The 24137-nt window shown below is 36.9% G+C and overlaps 1 protein-coding gene across 1 annotated transcript in view; it reads left to right on the top strand.

Moving 5' to 3' along the window:
* The window catches only part of LOC141451631 (lachesin-like), a 469514-nt gene that overhangs the window by 436214 nt on the left and 9163 nt on the right, over window positions 1–24137 (top strand). The window contains exons 6-9 of the mRNA XM_074123088.1: window positions 3611–3739; window positions 10792–10930; window positions 11015–11163; window positions 19381–19449. Coding sequence (XP_073979189.1) covers window positions 3611–3739; window positions 10792–10930; window positions 11015–11163; window positions 19381–19449 — 486 coding nt within the window. The remainder of the gene's footprint in view (window positions 1–3610; window positions 3740–10791; window positions 10931–11014; window positions 11164–19380; window positions 19450–24137) is intronic.

Below are 24137 nucleotides of genomic sequence, written 5' to 3' on the forward strand. Positions count from 1 at the left end.
ATTCTAAGACCTCCAGGTGTGGTTGTTATTGTTAATCTCGTGCTCTTACAATCTTGTAATTGTTTAATATTTGAAACTGCTTTAATAATTAGTCTCGTAAAGTAAGATAGAATGGTAAACATTCTTTGGTAATTTCCAATATTCGTTCGTTCTAGATTTTGAACTATATTTTGGTCTTTAAAATAATTCTGAATCATTTTTTAACTTAAAGCTTAGAAACTTCTTATTAAACAAGTGAGCTTTGGATTTATATATTTTTTTTTAATTTTGAGTAGTAGATGCTCACGTAAGGCGCTCCGTTAGCTGAGCGGTTATAGGCTAGACCCGCAAAGCTAAGATGTATTGTTGGTTTAGTGGGTTCGATTCTCCTGGTCTATACCTTGCATTTAATGGTTTTTATCTTGTAAGGCGCTCCGTTAGCCGAGTGGTTATAGGCTAAGATTTATTGTTGGTTTAGTGGGTTCGATTCTCCTGGTCTATACCCTGCATTTAATGGTTTTTATCTTGTAAGGCGCTCCGTTAGCCGAGCGGTTATAGGCTAAGATTTATTGTTGGTTTAGTGGGTTCGATTCTCCTGGTCTATACCCTGCATTTAATGGTTTTTATCTTGTAAGGCGCTCCGTTAGCCGAGCGGTTATAGGCTAAGATTTATTGTTGGTTTAGTGGGTTCGATTCTCCTGGTCTATACCCTGCATTTAATGGTTTTTATCTTGTAAGGCGCTCCGTTAGCCGAGCGGTTATAGGCTAAGATTTATTGTTGGTTTAGTGGGTTCGATTCTCCTGGTCTATACCCTGCATTTAATGGTTTTTATCTTGTAAGGCGCTCCGTTAGCCGAGCGGTTATAGGCTAAGATTTATTGTTGGTTTAGTGGGTTCGATTCTCCCGGTCTAGGCCTTGCATTTAATGGTTTTTATCTTGTAAGGCGCTCCGTTAGCCGAGCGGTTATAGGCTAGACCCGCAAAGCTAAGATGTATTGTTGGTTTAGTGGGTTCGATTCCCGGTGTCTAAACCTTCGATTTTATTTTATGGTTAATATTAAAAGTTAACAGCAAACTGTGTTTGTTAGACGCCTCCGTCCAAGACACCTAATTAAGTATTTTTATTTTATTTTTTTATATATATTTTTTCTTTTTTTTTTTTTTGCTTTAAGTTGCCCAAACACTTCTGCTGACATAATCGTGGAAAAGAAGTTTTCCAATATTGAATTTTTAGTTCAAGTCATTCTGAATCAACTCTTTTAACTTTTTCAACTTTTTGAATGTCGTTTGATTATATTATTTAACTTAGAATGATTCCTGTACTAAGTCCGATCAGCAAAAAATACCACAAGTGCTCAAATAGAATACCTTTTTCTCCCTCCATAGGTAGAGTGAGGTTATTTACTTTGTTCTTGTTTTCAGGATAGTTATTTTGGGGCATTTTTTTTAAAATAAAATTATTTATGAGGGAGGAGAGATTAGAGCTATACGGTTAGCGTATTGGATTCCCACGCAGAGGTCCCGGGTTCGAATCCAGCTGCTGACCCTTAGATTTTCTCTTCCTAGGAGCTTCTTACAACTCACTGGGTGATGGACAGTATTGTCTGTAACGAGAGAAAACTGTCCGGAGGCCGGCAGTGTGCTGAAAGAGAGCCCCGGGCGCCAATAAAGCTCCAGATGTTGATGCGCCTTAAATCATTCAACGATTCTTTTTAACACAAAAGCGGCCTTTATAGATAAAGGACCAAATTATGAAGTTTGGTATGCTTCAATTCACAGAGAAATTATTCTTAAATTTACAATTAATAGTAATCGGGATAAACATTTTTCTGAAATTCCCAAACTACAAAAGGTAGAATTTATACAGCTATCCTGTGATCTAGAGTGGGGAAAGGAAACCTCTTGTCTCATTAGCCCTGAAGGGTAGTTTTGTTTTAGGGCTACACACATTGTTCTGCTTAATGAATGACTGTTTTAAAAAAAATTGTTACTGTTTTGTGCGTAGCCATAGCAAAGATTCTGAACCGTTTCCTAGAGCGTATATAATAAATTTTGTACATTTAAACAATAAATTGGTTGATCACGCTAGAATTTTAGAAAGCTTTACGCATTATTAAACTTTTCTTTAACTTTTTGTTTGTCAGAGAAGGAAAAAAGACCGGAAACAAAGAGCCGATCTTATCATTAACGGAAATACGAGCCTTGTCGTTTTGACATGAGCAGCACGCACAAAGCCCCGGCAATAACCGTTCGACGATCGATATAACAATGGCTGCGAGTGCTTAATCAGAAATGCTTCCCCAGTGCTCTGTATGAGATTAACAGTAGAGAATTCTATAGGAGATAGCAGTAATTATCACGTTGTATGTCTTGTGCTTTGGCCGATTCATCTCTCTTCCACTCCTCCAAAACCATTACCATTGTCGGGCAAATATCATTAGCTGATGTTTAACTGGTCGATGTGTAAGTGTAATTAAATTGGATACTTAGTCTTGATTAATTTTCATCCTATTTCTAAAAGGGAATTTATAATCCAGAGAGGGGATTATGATGTTTATCAGCTGTTAGAAGATAATATTGTGTAATATAGGATGGATTGCTTGGGTTAATTGAAAAAAACAGAAAGTGACCTGGCTCTTAATCCAAATTCTACACTTATAAATGTATTGTAATGTTTTTTGTCCTTTTACAAAAAACTTTAACTACAACTAGTGGCTGCCACTAGTTATTAATATGTGTGGGTTCGATAAATAATAAAACTCGCTAAACTTATAAGTAGTAACCTGATTTATTAACACATTAACATTACTAACATTAACATTTACTAGTAACTATCGCTATTCCTTGCATTTACCATTTACAGCAGTCACAACAGTTTACTGTTACTCACTCACTACTTAAATACAACACAAAAACTGTTCAACGACTGACTACTGGTCCGCACTGCACTGAATTGCACTAGTCGCAGCTTCACTAAACAAAGCTCTACTCACTAACTGACTAACTGCCCAACTGGCTAACTCTGCAGAACTCCGACTTACTGCCTCTCTCCAACCGTGACTGACTCCAACTGTCACTACTCACTCCTACCTGCGACTCTCTTACCCCCCACTCCCATAGGGGCCGCTTTTACACAGTGGTGGACCGTTCTAGGCTTCGGTCACTAAACTCCCAGAACAATCTAGCCCCTTTCTTCTCTGGCTCAGGTCAACTTCCTTACAATATTTTATTATTATTTAATTTAGGGCGCATCAACTTCTGGAGGTACTTTTGGAGGCCCTCCCGAGCTTTATTCAGTGCACTGCCCAACTCTGGACCAGTGTTCTCAAGTTAAAGGACAACACTGTCCCAAATAATTGTCTATACTGATTTCTATGTCACTTCCATCTGTCCCAAATCCTTCTCTTCTTCATTCTACTCTTCGGGATGTCCTTGGTTCGCCCATCTCTGACCATGATCTCTCTTTCTCTCTCATGCGTTGCAGGAATTTCCGACCATCGGAGCCCCGTAGAAATCTTAGCCATAATTTTTTTACAAGTTTTGATTCCTTTACACCACATTTTTTTTATATATTTTTTTAATTACAGTAATTAATTTTTATCGCATTATGTGTATTTTATTTCATTTTCAGCTGACTCTCACATTGGAGAGTCGCTGACCTTGATGAAGGTCGATCGTACCAATATGGGTGCCTACCTGTGTATAGCTTCCAATGATGTCCCTCCAGCCGTCAGCAAAAGGATTACACTCAATGTAAACTGTAAGTAAAATAAACTTAATTCATTTTTATTACTTTTTAAGTAGGATTGAGATAAGCAATAGAATGAATCCTTGGAGGGTAAATAAGTATGAGAATCGGAATTAGTGGAAGGTAGCAATGAGATTTAACACGGCAATGAAGGGAAGGGATTAGTTATGTATGATGTTAGCGTATTGGACTCCCACGCGGAGGACCTGGGTTCGAATCCAGCTGCTGATCCTTAGATTTTCTCTTCCTAGCAGCTTCTTACACCTCACAGTCCGGTGATGGGCACAGTGTTATCTGTAAAGAGAAAACTCTGTCCGGAGGCCGGCAGTGCACTGAAAAAGAGGCTCCAGGCGCCAATAACCTCAGATGTTGACGCACCTTGAGGCAATACTATTACAGTGTGAATAATATGATTTATAATGATCGTAGCAATCAAATCAATGTATCCTTTTCCGGATCTGGTGTGATACTCACGCTTTTTTAGAGCGCGTCAACATATGGAGGCCATTGGCGGCCATTCGAGGTACTGTGGGCCACGGGGGGGCAGTTAGTCTCTTAAGGGTCAACAGTTCTGGGTAGGAGAACCCAGTACGATAAACCCTAAGCTATTCTAGCTTTACCTTGTAGGCTATTGTTTAGAATCCTAGGCAATTTTGCTCAATCATATGCATTAATCAGAGACACAATTTTTTTTTTTTGTTTATTTATTTTTTTTTATTGGTATTAGTGTTTACTCTATTAACCAATCAACAACTTGTATTTGTTTTTAGCAATATCTGGCTGGTAGGTTTTTAAATATTGTAATTTTTAATAAATTCTACCAAGGAAGAATACACGTAGATATTATTTGAGAATATTATCTCCTTAAAATAGAGGGAAACAGTGCAATATCTTTGTGATCTCATTAAAAAAACTTTTCCCTCAGAGACACAATAATGAGTAAGGAACGGATTTTTATGTATTTAAAAATGCCAAATATTTAATTAAAATATGCATTTATTTTCGTCAATTATGTGGAAAATATGTGATTTTCTTAAAATATTTTCTGGAATATTTAAGTAAAATGGACATTTTTTTTTATGAAAATGAAATTTTTTTTGGGGGGGCAAGTTATAATTATTTATACAAGAAAAGAACATTTTTACAATTTATAATAATTTATTAGGAACAAAATAATTTGTTTTTACAAGTTATAATGATTTATACAACAATTTTTACTATTTATAAAATGATGTGTTAAATTTTCAATTTTGAAAACTTCACTCTTCGAAATTGTTTGCAACCACATGAAATTTCAAATGTTGGAACGTAAAGTGACGACGATCTGGGCGTAAGATGGACTTGTAACGACTAAAATCCTTTGAAATGAGGATTTTTAAGTTTGTGGAAAGGGATATCTGCTCTAACCAAAGCCCGACACAGATCTGTACTCAGAGTAGACTTACTTGATGATGGAGATGTAAGGAAGGCTTGATAGGACGTCCTCTCTTTCTTTCTGTTTTTATTCTCTATGTGCGATCCGGTGGCAATATGTTGGGTGACTTGGGAACGTTGAGAGCAAGAAACGCGCTTGTCACAAGCTGTGCAATACAAAATGTCTCCATCACTTCGAAAAAGTTCTGCTGGAAACTCGCGAAGATATTTAGCTACCAGTTGTTTGTTTGAGGCCGATGTTCGTGGCATTTCACCCAAAAAAGAATACACTAAGTGACCGAACGAAATGAATTGGACACTTCAACGAACGAGCTGAAAGAACAGACAACTTCAAAGAACTAACAAGTGCCCGTCACTGTTTAGCAGCATTCTGTGTAAATTACAATAACCATTGTACCCACTGTGATTCACAGTCCTACAGTCTTGTGGTTCACAGTTCCTGTCAACCACCTCCCAATTATGAAAATATGCCCAAAATGAAAAATATGAAAAAATATGTACATATTTTGATTAAATATGTAGAAATATTTATTTATTTTAATCAAATATGTATAAATATGCGATAACATCCAAATATGTGGAAATATCTGAAATAAAAGTAGACTCAAACGGCTTAAAAAGTGTCAGTATGAATACTTCTAGTTGAAAAACGTCTGTAAATTGCCTAGAAAAAAATATGTAAATACATACGCATCCATTCCCTAATAATGAGAAATATTAATTATGTGGGTGATATTAGATGTTTGAAAAGTTACTGTCTAACTTTGGGCCCAGAATTTGAATCGCAGCATCATGATATGTATTTTTAAATTATTTGATTGTTATTATTACTAAAATAATGAGCAATATTTGCTATTAGCGATGCGAGGATTGACATGAATCTAGATAACGCAATATTTAAAGTCCAACTGTTGTTCAGAATTCTATGAAATTTGGATTAATCTTTATTTGATACTTCTATTGTTAGAAATGGACCAAAAATATGACGGGAATACTTTTTATTATTTCATTTTTTCATTTTTTTTCAAAAATGGTCGAATTTGGGTGAAATCTGTTTTATTTCATGACTTTGAAATTGAATGACTTTATGAAACAAACCAGCCATCAGTGGTAGATCAGTTGTAGGTTAACGGTGGTTATTTTAAAGACTCCGCTTCACAAAATGGCTTTTTCGTGTTAGTTTAACTATCAGTTTGTTTTTAAACTTTATTTCAGAGAAGAAGTTTTAGTTTTGTGCGTTTATTTATTTTATTATTATTAAAAAGTAATATTTAATAAAATATCAAATATCTTTTTAGAAAAAATTAAAAATTTTAAACTAATTTTATTACGTAAGTGATAAGAGAAATTCACAATTCATTATTTTTTATTTAGCCGCAGATATTTTGCTTGATTATTTCGCAGCAGACATATATAATCCTGGACATACATATGTTACGGAGAGAGCATTATCTGCCAGCCCATTAACAGATGTTGGTACAAGCAGTGCATGCATATTGTCCGCCGACGACGCAGTGGCGTAGACCCGAAGAGGGAGGTGGGGAATCATTTGCGGTAGTAACGAGGCAGGGCGGGCTGGAGTTTCTCTGCAATCCTAGTTGGAGCCTAAAACTAACCTAACTGCATCATGCTTTATTTTGGTTTTTTAAAAACTGTTGTGCATAATTCAGCAAACTAGGACGGGACAGAAACCGCTCGGAAGTATTCTGTTCGCGCCTAAAGGTTGGCGATCAGTAAAAAAACAGTGTGGTTAGCGTGGTTTTCTTTTGTGTAATTGTGAAAATTGCATACTACTACCCATAATTTGCTTTGGAAAAACCAGAGGGTTTTTCCCACTCCAGACTTCGTTTATACAAGGTGAACCAGTAAGTATTGTCCATACGCCTACTGTGTGTAGTACAACTAAAGTGGAGTTCAATGACGTATTGGCCAACTTCATATTTTCCACTGTTCTTGAGTGATGTCACTTTAATTTTTTTTTTTTTTTTTAAATCATTACTTTTTTTTCCAATAAAAATGTTATTACTCAGAAAGTTTTAGTCCGAATTCGATTCTGATGACACGGTTAGAAAGACAGATAAATTTTCTTTAAAAAAACACCATTTCGAAGCATAAATCACTCTCCAAACAGCCTCAATCTTCCTCCTGATGCTGGAAAAATAAAAGTAATCGAAATGTTTAAGAAAACTCATTAGGCCCTTCTGTGATCATTATCCGACCTAGGTGCTGGCCACTTTTTATAAAAGTTTTCTTGTTTAATGGGCTTTCAAACGGCATATCATTTTCCAGGATTCCTTTCTATCTTCGTATGAGAAATTACGTTTGTTTTGCAAGAAAACGTGTTGACGAGCACTCAACAGTGTTAGTTTATCAAGTTGTTTAATTCATTGAAAACTCTTTTAGATGGACCTATAGTCACTTTTAAAGTAGGCTTTGAACCTTTGACTTCCTTATTTTAAGACAGCCTGGATCCAGTAGCTGGAGAAGCGTATATGTTACTTAATTCCGATCTCATGCTACCATCTAAGCCGTGAATGAAATCCGGAAGCCCTACGATAGTTCTTCTTTTTATTTGCACTACTGTGAATACAAACATTCAAACAATAAGCATGTATCAGCATGAAAAACATAATAATGCACAAGCATAAACCGCTTTTTCTACAGATAATAGATATAGTATAACAAATTTATATCTGTGGTATAAGCTGATTATCGCCTTATACTCTACTACGCGCTGATAGTAAAGCCAAAGCCCAACAAGCGAAACTACAACGAGTTTTTGCCAGGCTAGATATTAGGATACAGAGAATCCCCAACCCGCCTGGATTTGTCTTATTGGCTAGCTACACGCGAAATTTGGTCATTAACAAACCCTCCCCCCCAAACATACATAGGTGGAATACTAAAAGTGAATTGGTTTGTTAACGTTGCCTAGGATCGGTATTCCAGTTAATCCTTGTTTACCCAGATCATCATATAATGAAACAATCCTATCGGCCAAATAGCGGAGGGAAGTCACTTGGATGGATTTATCTGGTGAGGAGGAAGTGGGAGGTGGCTTATTCTTTTTGAGTGTTAGTTTGTACGAATGGAGGGGAACATGTAGTGTTTACCATTGGGTCCATACTTGTTTATTTCACTGTAATCAATATGTTTTTGTTTTTTTTGCGGAGATAGACCTGTTTGAACATGTTTTAGTCTTTAGATAGGCGTTTTTATGTTTCTGTGCACTTCTATTTAATTCGCTTAATTTTTTAAAGATTTTTATATAAATAATACACAATGATGGGAACAGCCTTGCCTAAAAAAAGAAACAATAATGACAACAAGAACATTAGTATGAAAGTAATTACAGAGTAATTAGCGAGAATGATGCTGTATGGTTTTCTCTTTTTTCTCCATCTCGGGGTTGAAATTTATATCTAGTATTTCTACCCCATTAGATGTAATTTTGCTTATGATTATTTTACTTTAGGGTGATCAGGAAAATGTGGCAGCAGTTAAGTTGTTAATTTCTCGGAAGAAATGGCCAGCTAGAATACGTTGTCCTAGATAAATACTATTTAAAATATGTGCTTGTTGTAATAATACGAGGGTCGTTTGAAAAGTCCGTGCAAAGTCAGAGAGATAGCACCACTGGCGCGTATCGAGGTTATGTTTAGTTAGTAGCATCTCTTGGAAGAACACACACCAAGTTTCAGCCAGATCGGTCTATTTCTTTCGTGTTTGGCATTCGTTTGAATCGAGGAAGTCGAGTGATTTTCAAAAAATGGACGAAAATGAATTTCGTGTGTTGATTAAACACTACTTTATGAAAGGCAAAACGCCTCAGGAGACTAAAGAGAAGCTTGATAAACATTATGGTGACTCTGCACCTTCGATTAGAACAGTTTATAAGTGGTTTCAAAATTTTCAGAGTGGCCATATGGGCACAAGTGACGCTGAACGTTCTGGACGCCCTGTTCAGGTTACTACTCCAGAAATCATTGATAAAATCCATGATATGGTGATGGATGACAGAAGAGTGAAGGTGCGTGAGATTGCTAGTGCTGTGGGCATCTCGAATGAACGGGTACATAATATTTTGCATCAACATTTGGACATGACAAAGCTATCCGCAAGATGGGTGCCGCGATTGCTCACGCTTGACCAAAAACGAAATCGTGTGAAGTGTTGCAAGGACGGTTTGCAGCTGTTCCAGAAGAATCCGCAGGACTTTAAGCGTCGTTTCGTCACTGTGGATGAAACATGGATACATCACTACACTCCTGAGACCAAAGAACAATCTAAACAATGGGTTACCAAGGGGGAATCTGCGCCAAAAAAGGCGAAGACCGTTCCTTCGCCCGGAAAGATTATGGCGACTGTCTTTTGGAATTCGCAAGGAATAATCCTCATCGACTATCTGGAAAAGGGTAAAACTATTACAGGTGCATATTATTCATCGTTATTGGACCGTTTGAAAACCGAGCTGCAAGAAAAACGCCCATGATTGGCCCACAAAAAAGTCCTTTTCCATCACGACAACGCACCAGCTCACACCTCAGCAGTTGTGGTCGCAAAATTAATGGAAATAGGGTTCCAACTCGTTTCACATCCCCCCCTATTCTCCAGTCTTGGCTCCCTCGAACTACTATTTGTTCCCCAATATGAAGAAATGGCTGGCGGGAAAAAAGATTTTATTCAAACGAGGAGGTGATTGCAGAAAGGAATGGCTATTTTTCAGACTTGGACAAATCCTATTATTCGGAAGGGATCAACAAACTAGAGCAGCGTTGGACGAAGTGTATAAGCCTAAAAGGAGACTATGTTGAAAAATAAAAAAGGTTTACCCCAAAAAATTAAGTAGTTTTTATTTTTGCACGGACTTTTCAAACGACCCTCGTACAGTCCGTTGTTTACAATAGAAAAACGTAACAACAACAAGAAGGGAAGGGATTAGCTATACGGTTAGCGTATTGGATTCCCACGCTGAGGTCCCGGCTTCGAATCCAGTTGCTGACCCTTAGATTTTCTCTTCCTAGGAGCTTCTTACAGCTCACTGTCCGGTTGTGAACGAGAGAACACTGCCCGGAGGCCGGCAGTGCACTGAAAAAAGCTCCGCGCGCCAATAACCCAATAAGTTGTTGGCGCGCCTTAAATTAAAATAAAAAAAAAAATAAATCAAAATATATATAAAAAAAACAACAAGAAAATTTTCTGAAAATGTTTCTGCTCATTTTTGGCAACTTTTTTCTCGAAACCTATTAGATCTGGGTTGTTGCAAAAAAATTACAGTTATAAAGGAGGGTTTGCCCTATACTATAAAGAAAATTTGGGAATTTTATCTTTTATAGAAAAAGAGAAAAAATTTGTCAAAGTTGGGTGTGTTTTGTTCAACGTTACTCTTTTTCGTGCAGTTTTTTGACGCTCCACCCTTATACAACTGTCCTGCCGGACAGTTTTATTACAAAAAACACTTTTTAGTTTGTCCCTAATTTTTGTATAAACAAATTTTAATAAAAAATCTACAAAGAAATCGTTTGTAAAATACAGAGGTTTTGTTCCTCTTCTAGTGTCATTTAAAATATATCTTATTTCGTATTTATTCAAGATGTTTTGATGTTCTCCATCTTTTTTTTCTTTTACAGTTGCTCCAGTAGTAAAAGTGCCAAATCAATTGCTTGGCTCACCTGTTGGCAGTGACGTCACAATGACGTGTGTAGTTGAAGCTTATCCAAATACCATAAATTATTGGCTTAAAAATAGAGGCCAAATGCTTCTTAATGGGTATGCTTATAATATTTTTTTTTTCTAGCAAAATAATAAATAATTTAATGAAATTATTATTTATCATTTATTTTTTTGGAGCAGAGCTAAACATATCGTTGAAGAGATGAGAGACAATTATAGGGTGGTGTTGAAGTTAACAGTGAAGAAGTTCAACCTATCAGATCTGGGGACCTATACCTGTGTGGCTACCAATGGACTGGGCAAATCTGAAGGTGCCGTCAGATTGTACGGTAAGCTATTGTCGCATTATTAACATATTCTACTAAATATTTGAGAGCTTATTTTACTATCCTCAAAATTTTACCTCAATTTTGGTTTAAACTCCCAAAAAATTTGAGTTATATTTAATTCTTTTCTCTTTAGAAGTGATTCTATCCATTCCCTCGCTCATCAAGAACTTCGAGAATTTTAAATCGAGTAAATGTTTTCTCCTGATTATTTTCTCATTTTAAGGGGGAGTTTTCTCTAAAAACCCACTTTCTCCTTGGGTATTGGGTATAACGATTATGTTTGGATAGTAATATCGTGAAATGAAGACTGAGAATGCGTTTAACCTCGTGATTTCACCTACTATCTCGTTATTCCACCGTCTCATTCTCGTTATACCAACTTTGTTACCTTCACTTTGTGCCCAGGTTATTGCTGTGGATGTATACATGTATATGGACATTCTAGTGCTACTTTCTCTCTTCCATTCCTCCCCTCTCTCCTCTCATTCCCCATATACAAGTTCACTACATTTAACAATATTGTAACAGGTGGATCTAACTGGGCTTTATCCTTCCTTCTCCAAAGGGATGGTCTAGAAACAGTAGGTAGGATCTGTAATCCTTTGCTGCTCCTCCCCACCATCTCTAACCCTTTTACCAGTTAATCCTTTATTATACATCCTCTTGACCGTAGTCGCCATAAAACCCTTGCCCCTCTCTACCCTCTCTAAACTGCTTCTTTTTTTCCGGTAAAAGGTAAACCTGGATTTCATCGCTATAACACCTGTGATATCCCCGGCTTTAGATCTCCATAGAAAACATCTTTTCCCCTGGCTAATAGGAGGGGCTTCTCATTGCCTTTTTACGTACGCTATCATGATTCCTAACTTCCATGACGACTTGGTCATTAGAATAACTAAATTGTTGTTAAAGTAAGTGCTGAGTATACAGTCTTCGATAAAATTCTTCATTCAGCAAATCGCTCATTGTTTAACTTAAGAAGGGCATATGTCATAGCCCTAATGATACAGTGTACACAAGTTAAGCCATCAGTATTCATATCCTTACTGGGAGAAACTCCTGCAAGAGTTCGAAGAAGCTTCGAAAAAGTTTCTTGCAGCCCATAATTGGAGGAAAGGATAAAGGCCACGGTTAATATCAGGCAGAAAGTTAACGCAGGAAGTGAAAACTGCCGTATCTCATTGTCTCAAAAAGCTTAAAGTCTTCAAATATTTAGAGTCAATTTTGACCGGAGATAAAATAGCGTAGAAATCAAGGGCAGCTGCAGGAATAGGAGAAACACGAAAGAAGAGTGACGTAACTTCCGAAAGCAATCGAAATGAGCGAAAATGGTTATTTTCAACTCTAAATTAAGTCCAAAAGGACGAACGCCAGCAAATACGTGGGTAGTTCAAGACAAAAGTGACCGAAGTCGGTAGTCATTTAATACTTGGGTGTGGAAGATTACAAAATTAAGTTCCATTAAAGAGGATTCAGAGGTTCAGAATGAGGTAATCAAGAACTTGTCGGAGGATTAAGTTGTTGGTGCCATATTGAAAGAATGGAAGAATCAGAATTCCACAAGATAATGTTATGTTAAGATAGGTTGAGACTTAGAAGGTAGAATAAGGGCGAGTTGGTTTTGAGTGGTCTCGTGTATTCAAGAAGATGAAGGATTGCTGCGGTGAGTCAGGAGTGGGGAAGAATGGTTGAGGAGGTCAAGTCCTTCACTTTGGAGATCATTTACGAAAATTAGAACTGATCTCAATATTTACACTTAGAACGGCCCAAGAAACTAGAAAAACAAGTACATCCTTTATATTTCATCCACAAGAAATGGAAAATTTTGATATTAGATTATACGAGAGATGAAGTAGAGAGAACACCTGGTGAGGATATTTGGCATTCGCAGACAGTAAGCATAAACAATGCAGACTTGAGCTATATAAAGTGATATTTATTTGACGTAATGGAGTGGGATCCCTAAGGATTTTTTTAAGGATGTGAATGCAGTAAACTGTGTGACTCCTACCTCTTATAGTGGATATAGGTCCTGGTAGCAAAAGAGGGATGGGTCGAAAAAAAGGGACAACCTAAAATTAAGTCATCCATCAAGTCCTTCTTCTCAACTCCTAAGAGCTTCTTGGGTCGGTTCACTCTCCAGGACTTTCCATCATAAGCAATAAACGTGACAGTAAAAAAAGTCTCTTTCGACTTTATGAAATGAGATTCTTGTTTAGTAATAATAAATATTGGTCGCCTAGTTTCCAGGTGGGGCATTATTAGGTGTCGTGGATGGAGAAGGAAGTACTTTTTTCTAACAAATAAAAAGTAGCCATTCACGGGATTCGAACTGGTGATCTCCCAATTACAAATCCAGTTTCATAACCACTAGACCAACACTCGCCTCTATTTGCGTTTAAATAGTTTTCTTACTTTTCTTATTGACCGTTGCTTTCTCGTATATGTGTAGGTTACGCTATATATGGGAGCAAATATTGCATTCCCAAAGATTTTTTTCTTTTTATGTGAAGTGCTTTCTCACGAACCAAAACCTAGTAGTGTGAATAAAAATCCGTTTTCTAATCCGTGGAGTTCACCTCCACCTCGAGATACCTCTTTCATGGTTTAGTCCAACAGAGAATGTACGAGAACCCACTACTGGTATTGAGGTAATCCTCAATGCTAAAAACCACTTCTAGCAGGAACCCATCCTACTACCTAGATCTGGGAGAGGACTTTTTTTTTCTCCTAGAGATGGGAGATGGGTGTATTGGCATTAGGTTTAGTTTATCCCTGACTGATAGCTCCCTCATTCTTCTTGAGGTTGCTCCTATAGTGTTACCAAGTGTTAGAAGGCTGAGGTGATTTAGCACTAAGAAGAGGGTTATCCATTGTCTTGTCTTCTTCCTTCTTTAAAGAGCTTGCCTGGAGAGAATTCAATTGAGAGAATTACTACCCAATTATTCTAGGAACATCTAGGAGGCGGCTAGAGCTGATTATGTGTTAGAATCAGGAAGTAAATTTCCATGACTTCATATCATTTAGAACTCTTATTAACTACTTACCGGAAGTGATAGAAAAGTGCAACAAAAGATAAAGTTGTGCAATAACAGACTGAAAATAAAGACGGGTGTTTAACAAGCAGAAAGAAAATTTCCAACTTTTTCATTTTCTTTGATTTTTTTTTTAAGTTAAAGTAAAAACTCTTTCTAGTGAAAAGTTAAAGTTAATGAAAGAAATACAGCACAAAGATTTTGGGGGAAGTGGAAGTCCCGAGCGAAACCTGGTGAGATAAGTTTGAAGCAATAGAGTTAAGGGAGGGAAGAAAAAAATGTTTTAAGTGAAAGGAGAAAAGGGCTATGGCGTCCCTTTCTGTCATTGTTAAAGTAATATAATTAGCGATTCCCTTCAGCTGGCTGAGGGCCCCGAGTTAGGCCCTGGATGTACAGAGTTCTCTTCCTAAAACTTTTCCTCAATTATAGCTGACTTTTGAAAGGAGACGGTGAATTTCTGTAAAGTATTCTATGGAGGAGGTTTTGGATTCCACGATTAACCCTCTGACAGAATCACTCACTGTATCCCAAAGGTCGCGTAGAGAACAGACAGAGAAAAGGACACCCTCTGACCATCTGGATGTTCATCCTTTGTAACACGTTATGCAGTGAAACATCCTCCTGGGACAGTGTGTTAGAATCATTCTGTAGTTTAGTAGTAGTAAGGTCTTGTAGAATTACTATTGTCCTTCACTTCTGAAACCGGGTAACTTCTCTTCTCCATCCTTGGAACCTTTACCACTGGTATTTTGACTAAAGTCCACCACAACTAGAGGGAAAGTAGAAGCGAGCCCAGCTGATAGTACTTGTCCTTAGGGACTTATAAAATGTGATTACATACCCTAAATTCTCATACAACCCCCCGGTGGAAGCTACACTAACCCGACACCCTGCTCTCCCTTGCGGATCTTTCTTAACCCTCTAACTTCATCTATGATTGTCTCCTTTTTTTCTAACTGCTTTACGGGCTATACATCCTAGTCCCTTCTTTATCATTTGTTCCACCATCAAATTGTATTTTCTCTTCTTCTTTTATAAGTTAATTACTTCCTTACCATTTCTTTTTTCGTTGCCGATTATATTTGTGTTGCATTCTGACTTTGGGTAGTGCATTTGGCGCATCCTTAGAGGAATCAATAAGTTGAATTAGGTCTAAAGTCGTTCTAGCCGGAAATAAGAACAAAAATTTGATTTTAAAGAATAATTGGTTAGAGCTGTTGGGATAGAAGACTTATTTGGAATCTCCTCCCCAAAAGATGGGTTAAAAAATTAAAGTAATGCCTATTTTTCGGGATGGCTTTACTGTTCAACGACCAAATTAGGTGTCGTAGACGGAGGCAACTAGCAAACATACTTTACTGTAAATTTCTCATATTAACCATTAAATAATATCCAAGGCCTAAGACCGGGGAATCAAACCCTGTACCACAACTTAAGCTTTGTGAGCCTCGCCTCTAACCGTTCGGCTACTTAAAGCCAAAACGTATTCCAGTATACCAAATTTAAAGTAAATCTTTTGAGCCTTTAAATCACAAAAGGCACGTAAAAATCTTTTTATAGTAAAGGGTGTCGCCTGAAGGTTTGACTTGTTTTGCTAAAAAGCTGATTGTCTAGTAGGGGGTGGCACTTAAAATATGAAGAATTGGTCTTAAAATTAAGTCTAATGCTGACCATATATTTGAGCCGTTTTTGAGGGGATCTCAAAAAAGAAATTTTCAGTGAAAAAACTCAAATCGGATAACTGCGCCTTAATCGCAATACCTTAACTTTTTAAAAAAATTAAATAAAATAAGTAAAGTATTCCCAAAAAATGTACAAGTTGTCTGAAGCTTTTCTGTTTTCATCCAACCAATTTTTTTGAGTCCTGCTTTAGAAAGAATTGAAAAAGTGCACTTTATTATAAATTTTATTAGACCAAACGGCATTTGACTTCACTGCAGCTTATGGAGTGCACAAAAACTTCGGCCTATTTATGACCACTTGATTTCTATTAAAGCTAATCTTCTAACAATATCCACATCATTTTAGTGTTGACAGCTTATTGTTACTCCACCAATCGCATGGTTGTATGATGTGCAAAAAAATGGTGGGAGGAAAATATATAAATGGATGAATTTTCAAATAGGGTAATGTAGGGTGAGATGGCCACCATTTTATTTGGAGGGTGCCTGCAAAATTTTTGGTTAGGGCTAGGCTTACTTTATTATTATTTTTGGAAACCTCATTCGCTCACTAACATAAGATAAGGAAAAAATTTCAGAAAAAATGCTAAGGGAAACATTTTTTTATGCTTACAAAAAAAAAAAAAAAAAATAGCAATTGGCCATCTATCCCCACTGGGTTGGGTGAGTTGGCCAATCTAACTAGGGAGAGATGGCCACATACTGTAAATGAAATTGCGCTAGTAAAACTTAAAAATAACAGAAAAAAATGAATGGTTACTTAATATTTACTTATTCTTCTTTTTAAATGCTCTTTTACTGCAATTTTGGCAAGCGTACGCAAAAGAAGAGCAATTTTCGTGGACCCACTTCCGGCATATTATGCATTCCAACCAATCTTTTTTTTTCTGGTCTTGTTGTAGCTTTTCCCATATCCTGTACATTCAGTTTCATCGATTGTAAACTTAGTAAATTGAATAATTGTACCAGCGAATTATTGCTTCATTTTTAATAAAGCGCACCAAATTATGCCTTGCATTCCTTTGGTGAATACGCTGCTGACCTCAGAATACTGACTAAGCCCCTATGGTTACTAATTCAAATGCCTCATATTAGGGCCAAAGCCCAGTAACCTAGAGAGGAAGTTCCCTAATATTTAAAGCTAGGCTACCTAATTCTCTATAAATTTTCCAAGCACGAACTCTTGTTTCCACTATCTCTCTCTCATACCCAAAAAACCAAATTATTTTAACCTAAGTTGAAACTAATAATCCCATTTTAATTTTAATTAGAATAAGATGCAATTTAAATTAAAGACAATAATCTCAAAATGGAGAACTGTGCCTTACAATATTAACTTGAAAAAAAATCATTTGAATTAGTAAATTACTATGATTGGCTCGTAGTATTAGTAAAAACCATTTCCCTTCCATTTTAACCGGTTTTCAACACTTTTCCGTTTATCAACAATATTCCACGCCTAAAATTTTCCTTATCTTTAAAAATTGTTCTTGGAAAAGTTTTTCATCTTAGTAGAAAACTGTATCCGGTTTTGGGGTGTCTGGCTTTTCACAGTTGTTTTTCTTTCCTCCCAACCCACGAGGAAAACTTTTACAAATCTATGCCTCTTCTAGTTAACTGAATTCCCTTTCTTTACTTTTATTGAACCGGATAACTTTTAGTTTATTTAAAAAGTTATTATATTTATTAACAGAATTGGTAAATGGTTCAAAACAAAAACAGGATATAGATGCTTGTGGATGCTGAGAGTTATTTAAAGTGTTACTTGTTGAAAGCAAGTGTTGCTAACGTGGGTCTTTCTAAAATGCCCAAAATACTTAATCTAGGTAAGATTGACTGCAACCAAAAAATGAAAGCCATTTGAGAAGCAGAAAGCAGAAATTCAACCTTAAAGCAGAAAGCAGAAAATTGATTTAGTGTATTTTTGAAATGAAATATATCTCATCAAAACGAATCAGATTGTGGTCCCAGGATCTTCTTTTCAACATGACTTTGGGACAAAAATCCTGCCAAGGTACTGAGTTTTGAACAACCTTTCCAAGGGTACTTGCAACTAATAGGATAAAGGTTTGACTAATCACTGGACGAAAGGATCCATCTAGATTACTAGTGGCTTGAGAGTCGAAATCTCCAGGTTGGAATTCTCTTGTCTTCTACTCCAAGGATTAGCAGGCTGAAAGGCTGAGATGAAGCTGAGAAAAGGCCTTAAAAAATTAGGAGATTCTCATTTTGAAAGGGCAGTAAAGCTGCGCTAAAAAGTAGCATTTAAAATAAACTCATCCCTCGACTATCAATGTAGGCAGCGAATCACTGAGGCGGTTTTACCGGTGCAATCAAGTAGTCATTGAATAGTAAACGATCCATTCTAGCATCAGAGGTAAAGAAGTTACCTGATCAGCCGGCCAGGAACGAGGTATCTACTATAATCTTTGGTTAAGAAAGGTTTTGACTTTATTAACCAGGAGGTCGACAAATACTTGAAAAGGATGTTCCAAGGAATCAAATACGATCTGTGCAAAAAAAAAAAAAAAGGAGATCCTGAAGTTAAAGGAACCAAGATTAATCTCTGTGACTGGCCTCCTTACAGGTTCAGAAAAAACATTTTCACACAGTGTTGGGTGTTGAAAACTGTGTATAGACTGCGGCCATGTAAGGAGGAAACTTCAGATTCATCTTTGCATTGCGATTTCGGGAGGTTGCGCTAGAGAAGCTCTCTGGATCTTGTTTGTAGAGAAGATTTATCACTTAGACTCAGCGGAGATGCTGCAATTAGCATTTTGGTGCCAAAGGGAACCCGGTCCCTACCTCGATTGTAAATAATAACATTAATAACAACAGTAAAGCTTTACCCCAAATTAGAAACAAAAATAATCTAATGTTAAAATTAAGGTTACTGTTTTCAACAACACTGAGACAAACAATATAAGATGATTGTATATTTAGGTAGTTACAAGTTTGCACTAACCAGATTACTGGGCGGAAGTTTCTAAGCTGGTTTTGGTTAGGGTCAAGCGTAACAATCCAAAGGGACAAATCTTAACTAGTTTAAATTGGGTATAAGGGTATGATGAGAGAAAGGGTGTGGTATAGTTTGTCTGTGTGTGACAGAGAGGGAATGTGCGGAAGTGAGGTACCACTTTCAACATCTTGGGGCTTTTCCTGAATCGATGCACTTACACAGAGTCTGTAAAAGTGAATCCCATATTAAGATGGCATATCCCCCTATATGTTCTATTCTTCATAAAAACACTTGCGAGATTAGTTAATCTCCAATCAAGTAACCTTTAATATTTCATAGAATAGTAAAGTAAGTAATCGCCAATTTTTTCAGGCGGGACTTAACGGACTTTAGACGGAGGCGACTAGCAAACGTACTTTACTATTTCTCATTTAACCATTAAATAAAATCCAAGGCCAAGACCGGGAATCGAACCCAGTACCACAATGCATATTAGCTTTGCGGGTCTTATTTCATAGAATATTTCTTCTGATTGTTTCAGAAATCAAGATTCCAACTACAACTCCTACGACCACCACCACAACCACAGAAGAGCCTACGACAACAGAAGGTAATATTTTTAGTTCAATCAAACTGAATTAATTTTGAATCAGTATCATAAACTAGAGTTCTTGAAGAGGGTTTCTATTGTATTAGTTTAGGGTTTAGTTGAAAGAAAATCGATAAATCTTGGGGAGGAAAAACTAGTATTTCAATAGTTTCAAAGAAAGCTAAATTTCCTTTCTTTCTCTTACTCATAGTAAAAAGAAGTATTGTGATTGTAACCAATTTTTTTCTAAATTGTGTTTTCCGAGGGAGATCACTAAATAAAAATATATAATAAAGCATTACGGGAAGAGGCACTTCCGATTTTTTGAATCTCTTTTACGAAGTTACTCGTAGCTTCCAAAGAGATACACAAAGTCTGAATTTCCTATCAATTTGCTATATCAGTTATACTCACAAACTTATTTGTACCCAGGGTTCCTCAGAGTGGTTATTTCCTCTGAGAACAAATTTATCGTAAATTTATCGCTTCTCGGCCTTTTGGCTAAGATCAAAGTGTAGTAACCTGACCAAAATACTTTTCACAATCTAATAAATAATAAATAACGATTATTTCACGCCGAACAATTGGCCCGGTGAGAATGAAGTCCAGTTTTTATTGAAATCAAGGTAACGATGACAGCTTTGTATTCTACAACAACTGTTTTGTTTAGAGTGACAATGCACTAAGTTCTTAGTGCACTTATTGGCCATCAGGAAAAGCACAAAGTTTTAGTACTTAATCAAAAGCTCATACTGTTGAGAATGACAGTGGCGTAAGTCCACCAGATTGTTGGTTTCTCTTTATGACTGTTTTCTTGGTGAAGTTTATTGTCGTGTGGTGTTAATTAGTGAATTGCTATATGGTTTTAGTTAACTAAAAATTAAAAATAAACCTTAGTGTTGGTGTTATTATAGTTAAATTTTAATTTGGATTTTTTTACTTTACTTTATTTACTTTCACAACTGCATTATATTTCTGCAATAAGTGAAGCTGATACATACAACATGATAATAGGATAAGTACATGAATAGCATGAGGGGAGAATTCACTCATTCCCAAAGAAAACTCCCAAAAAGATACAGTTCACTATTGTGCACTGGCACATACTTCATTCAGAAGATCGCGTGGCCACCTGCGCTTCAGCCGTCTTGGAGAATATTCAGGCAATGCAGTAAGTTGGGATACTAGTGGATTAGGATGTGAGGTGATTGATGTGTGGAATTTAATATAACGGGATCTTACAGCTTCTGAAACATTAGGGAACAAGGAAATCTCGGTGCAAGGTAGAGTTAGAGACAAAGTACGAGAGCATTAGCGATTCCACGGAGTGTTTTTTTGACTGGAAGGATTGGATTCTTGTAGATATTGGAAGCTTTGGCTGAGCCCCAAAGTTCCATTCCGTAAGTCCCCAGGTAGGTTTCAGTATCATAGTGTAGATAGGTCGTTTATTCTTTTGTAAGAGTTTACATCGCTTGTCGAGAAGTCTAGAGTGAAGTTTGAATCGTCTGTTCAGTTTATTGGGAGAGAGATGACTGTTGATGGAAGAGAATTGGTAGGATTAGTTGGGATCAGATCGTGTTGACAGTTTCTTTTATTAGAATTGCAGTGCCCCCCATGGGCAGTATCATCAGGGTGTTCAGTTCTGTGGATAGTGTAGTCGGTTATGTTGAAATAAGATCTGCTAGTAAAATGAGTCTCTGTGACGAGTCTTCTGCATCTTGAAGCATTGGTTTATGGAATAAAACTCTTAAAATTGGTTTTTAAAATGTCGTTTTGTTTAACTTTGCGCCAGATATACTGAGAATGGCCATTAAGTAAGTCACTCGTTTCATATCAGAACTGCTCAAAATGGACTTACGCCAATTTCATTCTCATCGGGACAATTGATTCAAAGTCAAATAGATTCACTATAGATTGTAAATAATTCAAGTATTTTATTAGTAAATAAACTATAGTGTGAATAGTAACTAAGACAGAAAACACATAGCCAAATAATGTTGGTTAGAGTGTTTAGTAAAATGTATAACCGCTATTCTAAACTATAGTATACAAGCGAATTGTAATTGTTTCAATCAGAACTAGGCGAACTGATGCTAGGGAATTGCAAACTTAGGTAATTAGGTCCTCGAGTTCAAGTTATGTATCCACCCCCCCCCCACCCTGACAGTAGCTGATCAATAACTCAATGTAGCAGCTAATTATGGTCGCAGTTATTTATGTCTATTTTCTATATAAATACAAGGCTATTTGAATTTCTATATATGTATAATGCTAGAAGCCAATATTGGTTATGTATACGAACCAATTGTACTTTTTTTAAAAAAATTGTTTGTTCACTTCCTGTTGCATAAAAAAAGTATCGCTGCAATTATGCAGATTTTTTTGATTGGAGTTATCACGAACACTTGTTTAATCTGAGGCAAAAATTAGTTATTTTATTTTGTTTCTTTGTTGGCTTCCTGTCTGTGCAGATTAGCCAGAGATGTACTAGTGTATTATTTAATGAGATGTCTTATGAGTACTATTGTTATTTTTGCTTTTAGTTGCTGTTATTTTTGCTTTTAGTTACGGTTATTTTTGCTTTTAGTTACGGTTATTTTTTTTTTAAAGTTTGATTTTGTTCTTAGTAATGAAGTGGAAGATAGCCAGATATGTTTCGGGTGTTGGTTCTGTGAGGATGGTATGTAGGTTGGCAGGAAGTGGACATTTCGCTTTTATAACTGAGTTCCACAGTTTGTCCCCAATCATCCTGGTGTCTAGTGCATTCTAGGATCAGGTGGCTGGCGTCTATAATTGTATCAGAAGGGCAACAGCAAATTGGAGGGACTGAAATTCCTATACGGCTGAGATGGTGGGGGCGAGAAGTTATGGTTGAAGCGCAGTCGTATCAGAGTAGTGCAGAACTTTCTACCTTCTGCGAAGTCAGTGTACCATGGTTTTTTAGGAATTGACGGCTGCAGTGAGAGGTGTAAAATTTACCTTTGGCATATTTTGATTTTTCGTACTCTATATAGACCATTCCCTGTAATGGGTACGTTTTTAAAGAGGTTCTTTACATCTGCAATTAACATTTTCTCAAGCATTCGATTCTCCAGGTGTATTGCCTCCTTAGCCTTGCAGTCTGCAATTTCATTACCAGGTATCCCTGAGTGGCCCCTAATCCCATATCAATCGTACCATCTTTCCATTAAGACCCGCTCTCTTTAGGAGGTGGACAGTTTCGTGGACGGTGAATTCAGCGTTATGCCCGGGACATCTTAACTTGTTGAGCACACTTGTTGCTGGTCAGAAAGTATGTCTATAGTTTGTGCCTCTATCGAGTCCAAGAGATTTGCACCTTTATTGATGGCAGTAAGTTCAGCCGAAAAGACTGAGGCATGGCGGTGTAACTTATATAATCTACTAAGTGGTCAAAAATTAGTTATAATAACTAAATTAATTACCTGCAAGTGAAAATAAAAAAAAAAAAAACTAAGTTAGCAGCTGAATTTCATCACTAATTTTCTGATTTAAATTTGTGCAGTTACTCTCTCGCTGAAATAATAACTAATAAATTACAGAAAATCAAATTAAAACCCCTAATTGTTTTTTATCGAATTCGAAACGAATTTGATAACGTCTGAATATTCAGTATTGAATGTCTCATGAACTACGAGGGTCGTTTGAAAAGTCCGTGCAAAAATAAAAACTACTTAATTTTTTGGGGTAAACCTTTTTTATTTTTCAACATAGTCTCCTTTTAGGCTTATACACTTCGTCCAACGCTGCTCTAGTTTGTTGATCCCTTCCGAATAATAGGATTTGTCCAAGTCTGAAAAATAGCCATTCGTTTCTGCAATCACCTCCTCGTTTGAATAAAATCTTTTTCCCGCCAGCCATTTCTTCATATTGGGGAAGAAATAGTAGTCCGAGGGAGCCAAGTCTGGAGAATAGGGGGGATGTGAAACGAGTTGGAACCCTATTTCCATTAATTTTGCGACCACAACTGCTGAGGTGTGAGCTGGTGCGTTGTCGTGATGGAAAAGGACTTTTTTATGGACCAATAACGTTGCATTCTTGCAACGCGTTTTTCTTGCAGCTCGGTTTTCAAACGGTCCAATAACGATGAATAATATGCACCTGTAATAGTTTTACCCTTTTCCAGATAGTCGATGAGGATTATTCCTTGAGAATCCCAAAAGACAGTCACCATAATCTTTCCGGCCGAAGGAACGGTCTTCGCCTTTTTTGGCGCAGATTCCCCCTTGGTAACCCATTGTTTAGATTGTTCTTTGGTCTCAGGAGTGTAGTGATGTATCCATGTTTCATCCACAGTGACGAAACGACGCTTAAAGTCCTGCGGATTCTTCTGGAACAGCTGCAAACCGTCCTTGCAACACTGCACACGATTTCGTTTTTAGTCAAGCGTGAGCAATCGCGGCACCCATCTTGCGGATAGCTTTGTCATGTCCAAATGTTGATGCAAAATATTATGTACCCGTTCATTCGAGATGCCCACAGCACTAGCAATCTCACGCACCTTCACTCTTCTGTCATCCATCACCATATCATGGATTTTATCAATGATTTCTGGAGTAGTAACCACAACAGGGCGTCCAGAACGTTCAGCGTCACTTGTGCCCATATGGCCACTCCGAAAATTTTGAAACCACTTATAAACTGTTCTAATCGAGGGTGCAGAGTCACCATAATGTTTATCAAGCTTCTCT

This window comes from Rhodnius prolixus, unplaced genomic scaffold (genome assembly GCF_049639745.1).
Source record: "Rhodnius prolixus isolate KJV_2025 unplaced genomic scaffold, Rpr scaffold_14, whole genome shotgun sequence".
Classification (NCBI taxonomy): domain Eukaryota; kingdom Metazoa; phylum Arthropoda; class Insecta; order Hemiptera; family Reduviidae; genus Rhodnius; species Rhodnius prolixus.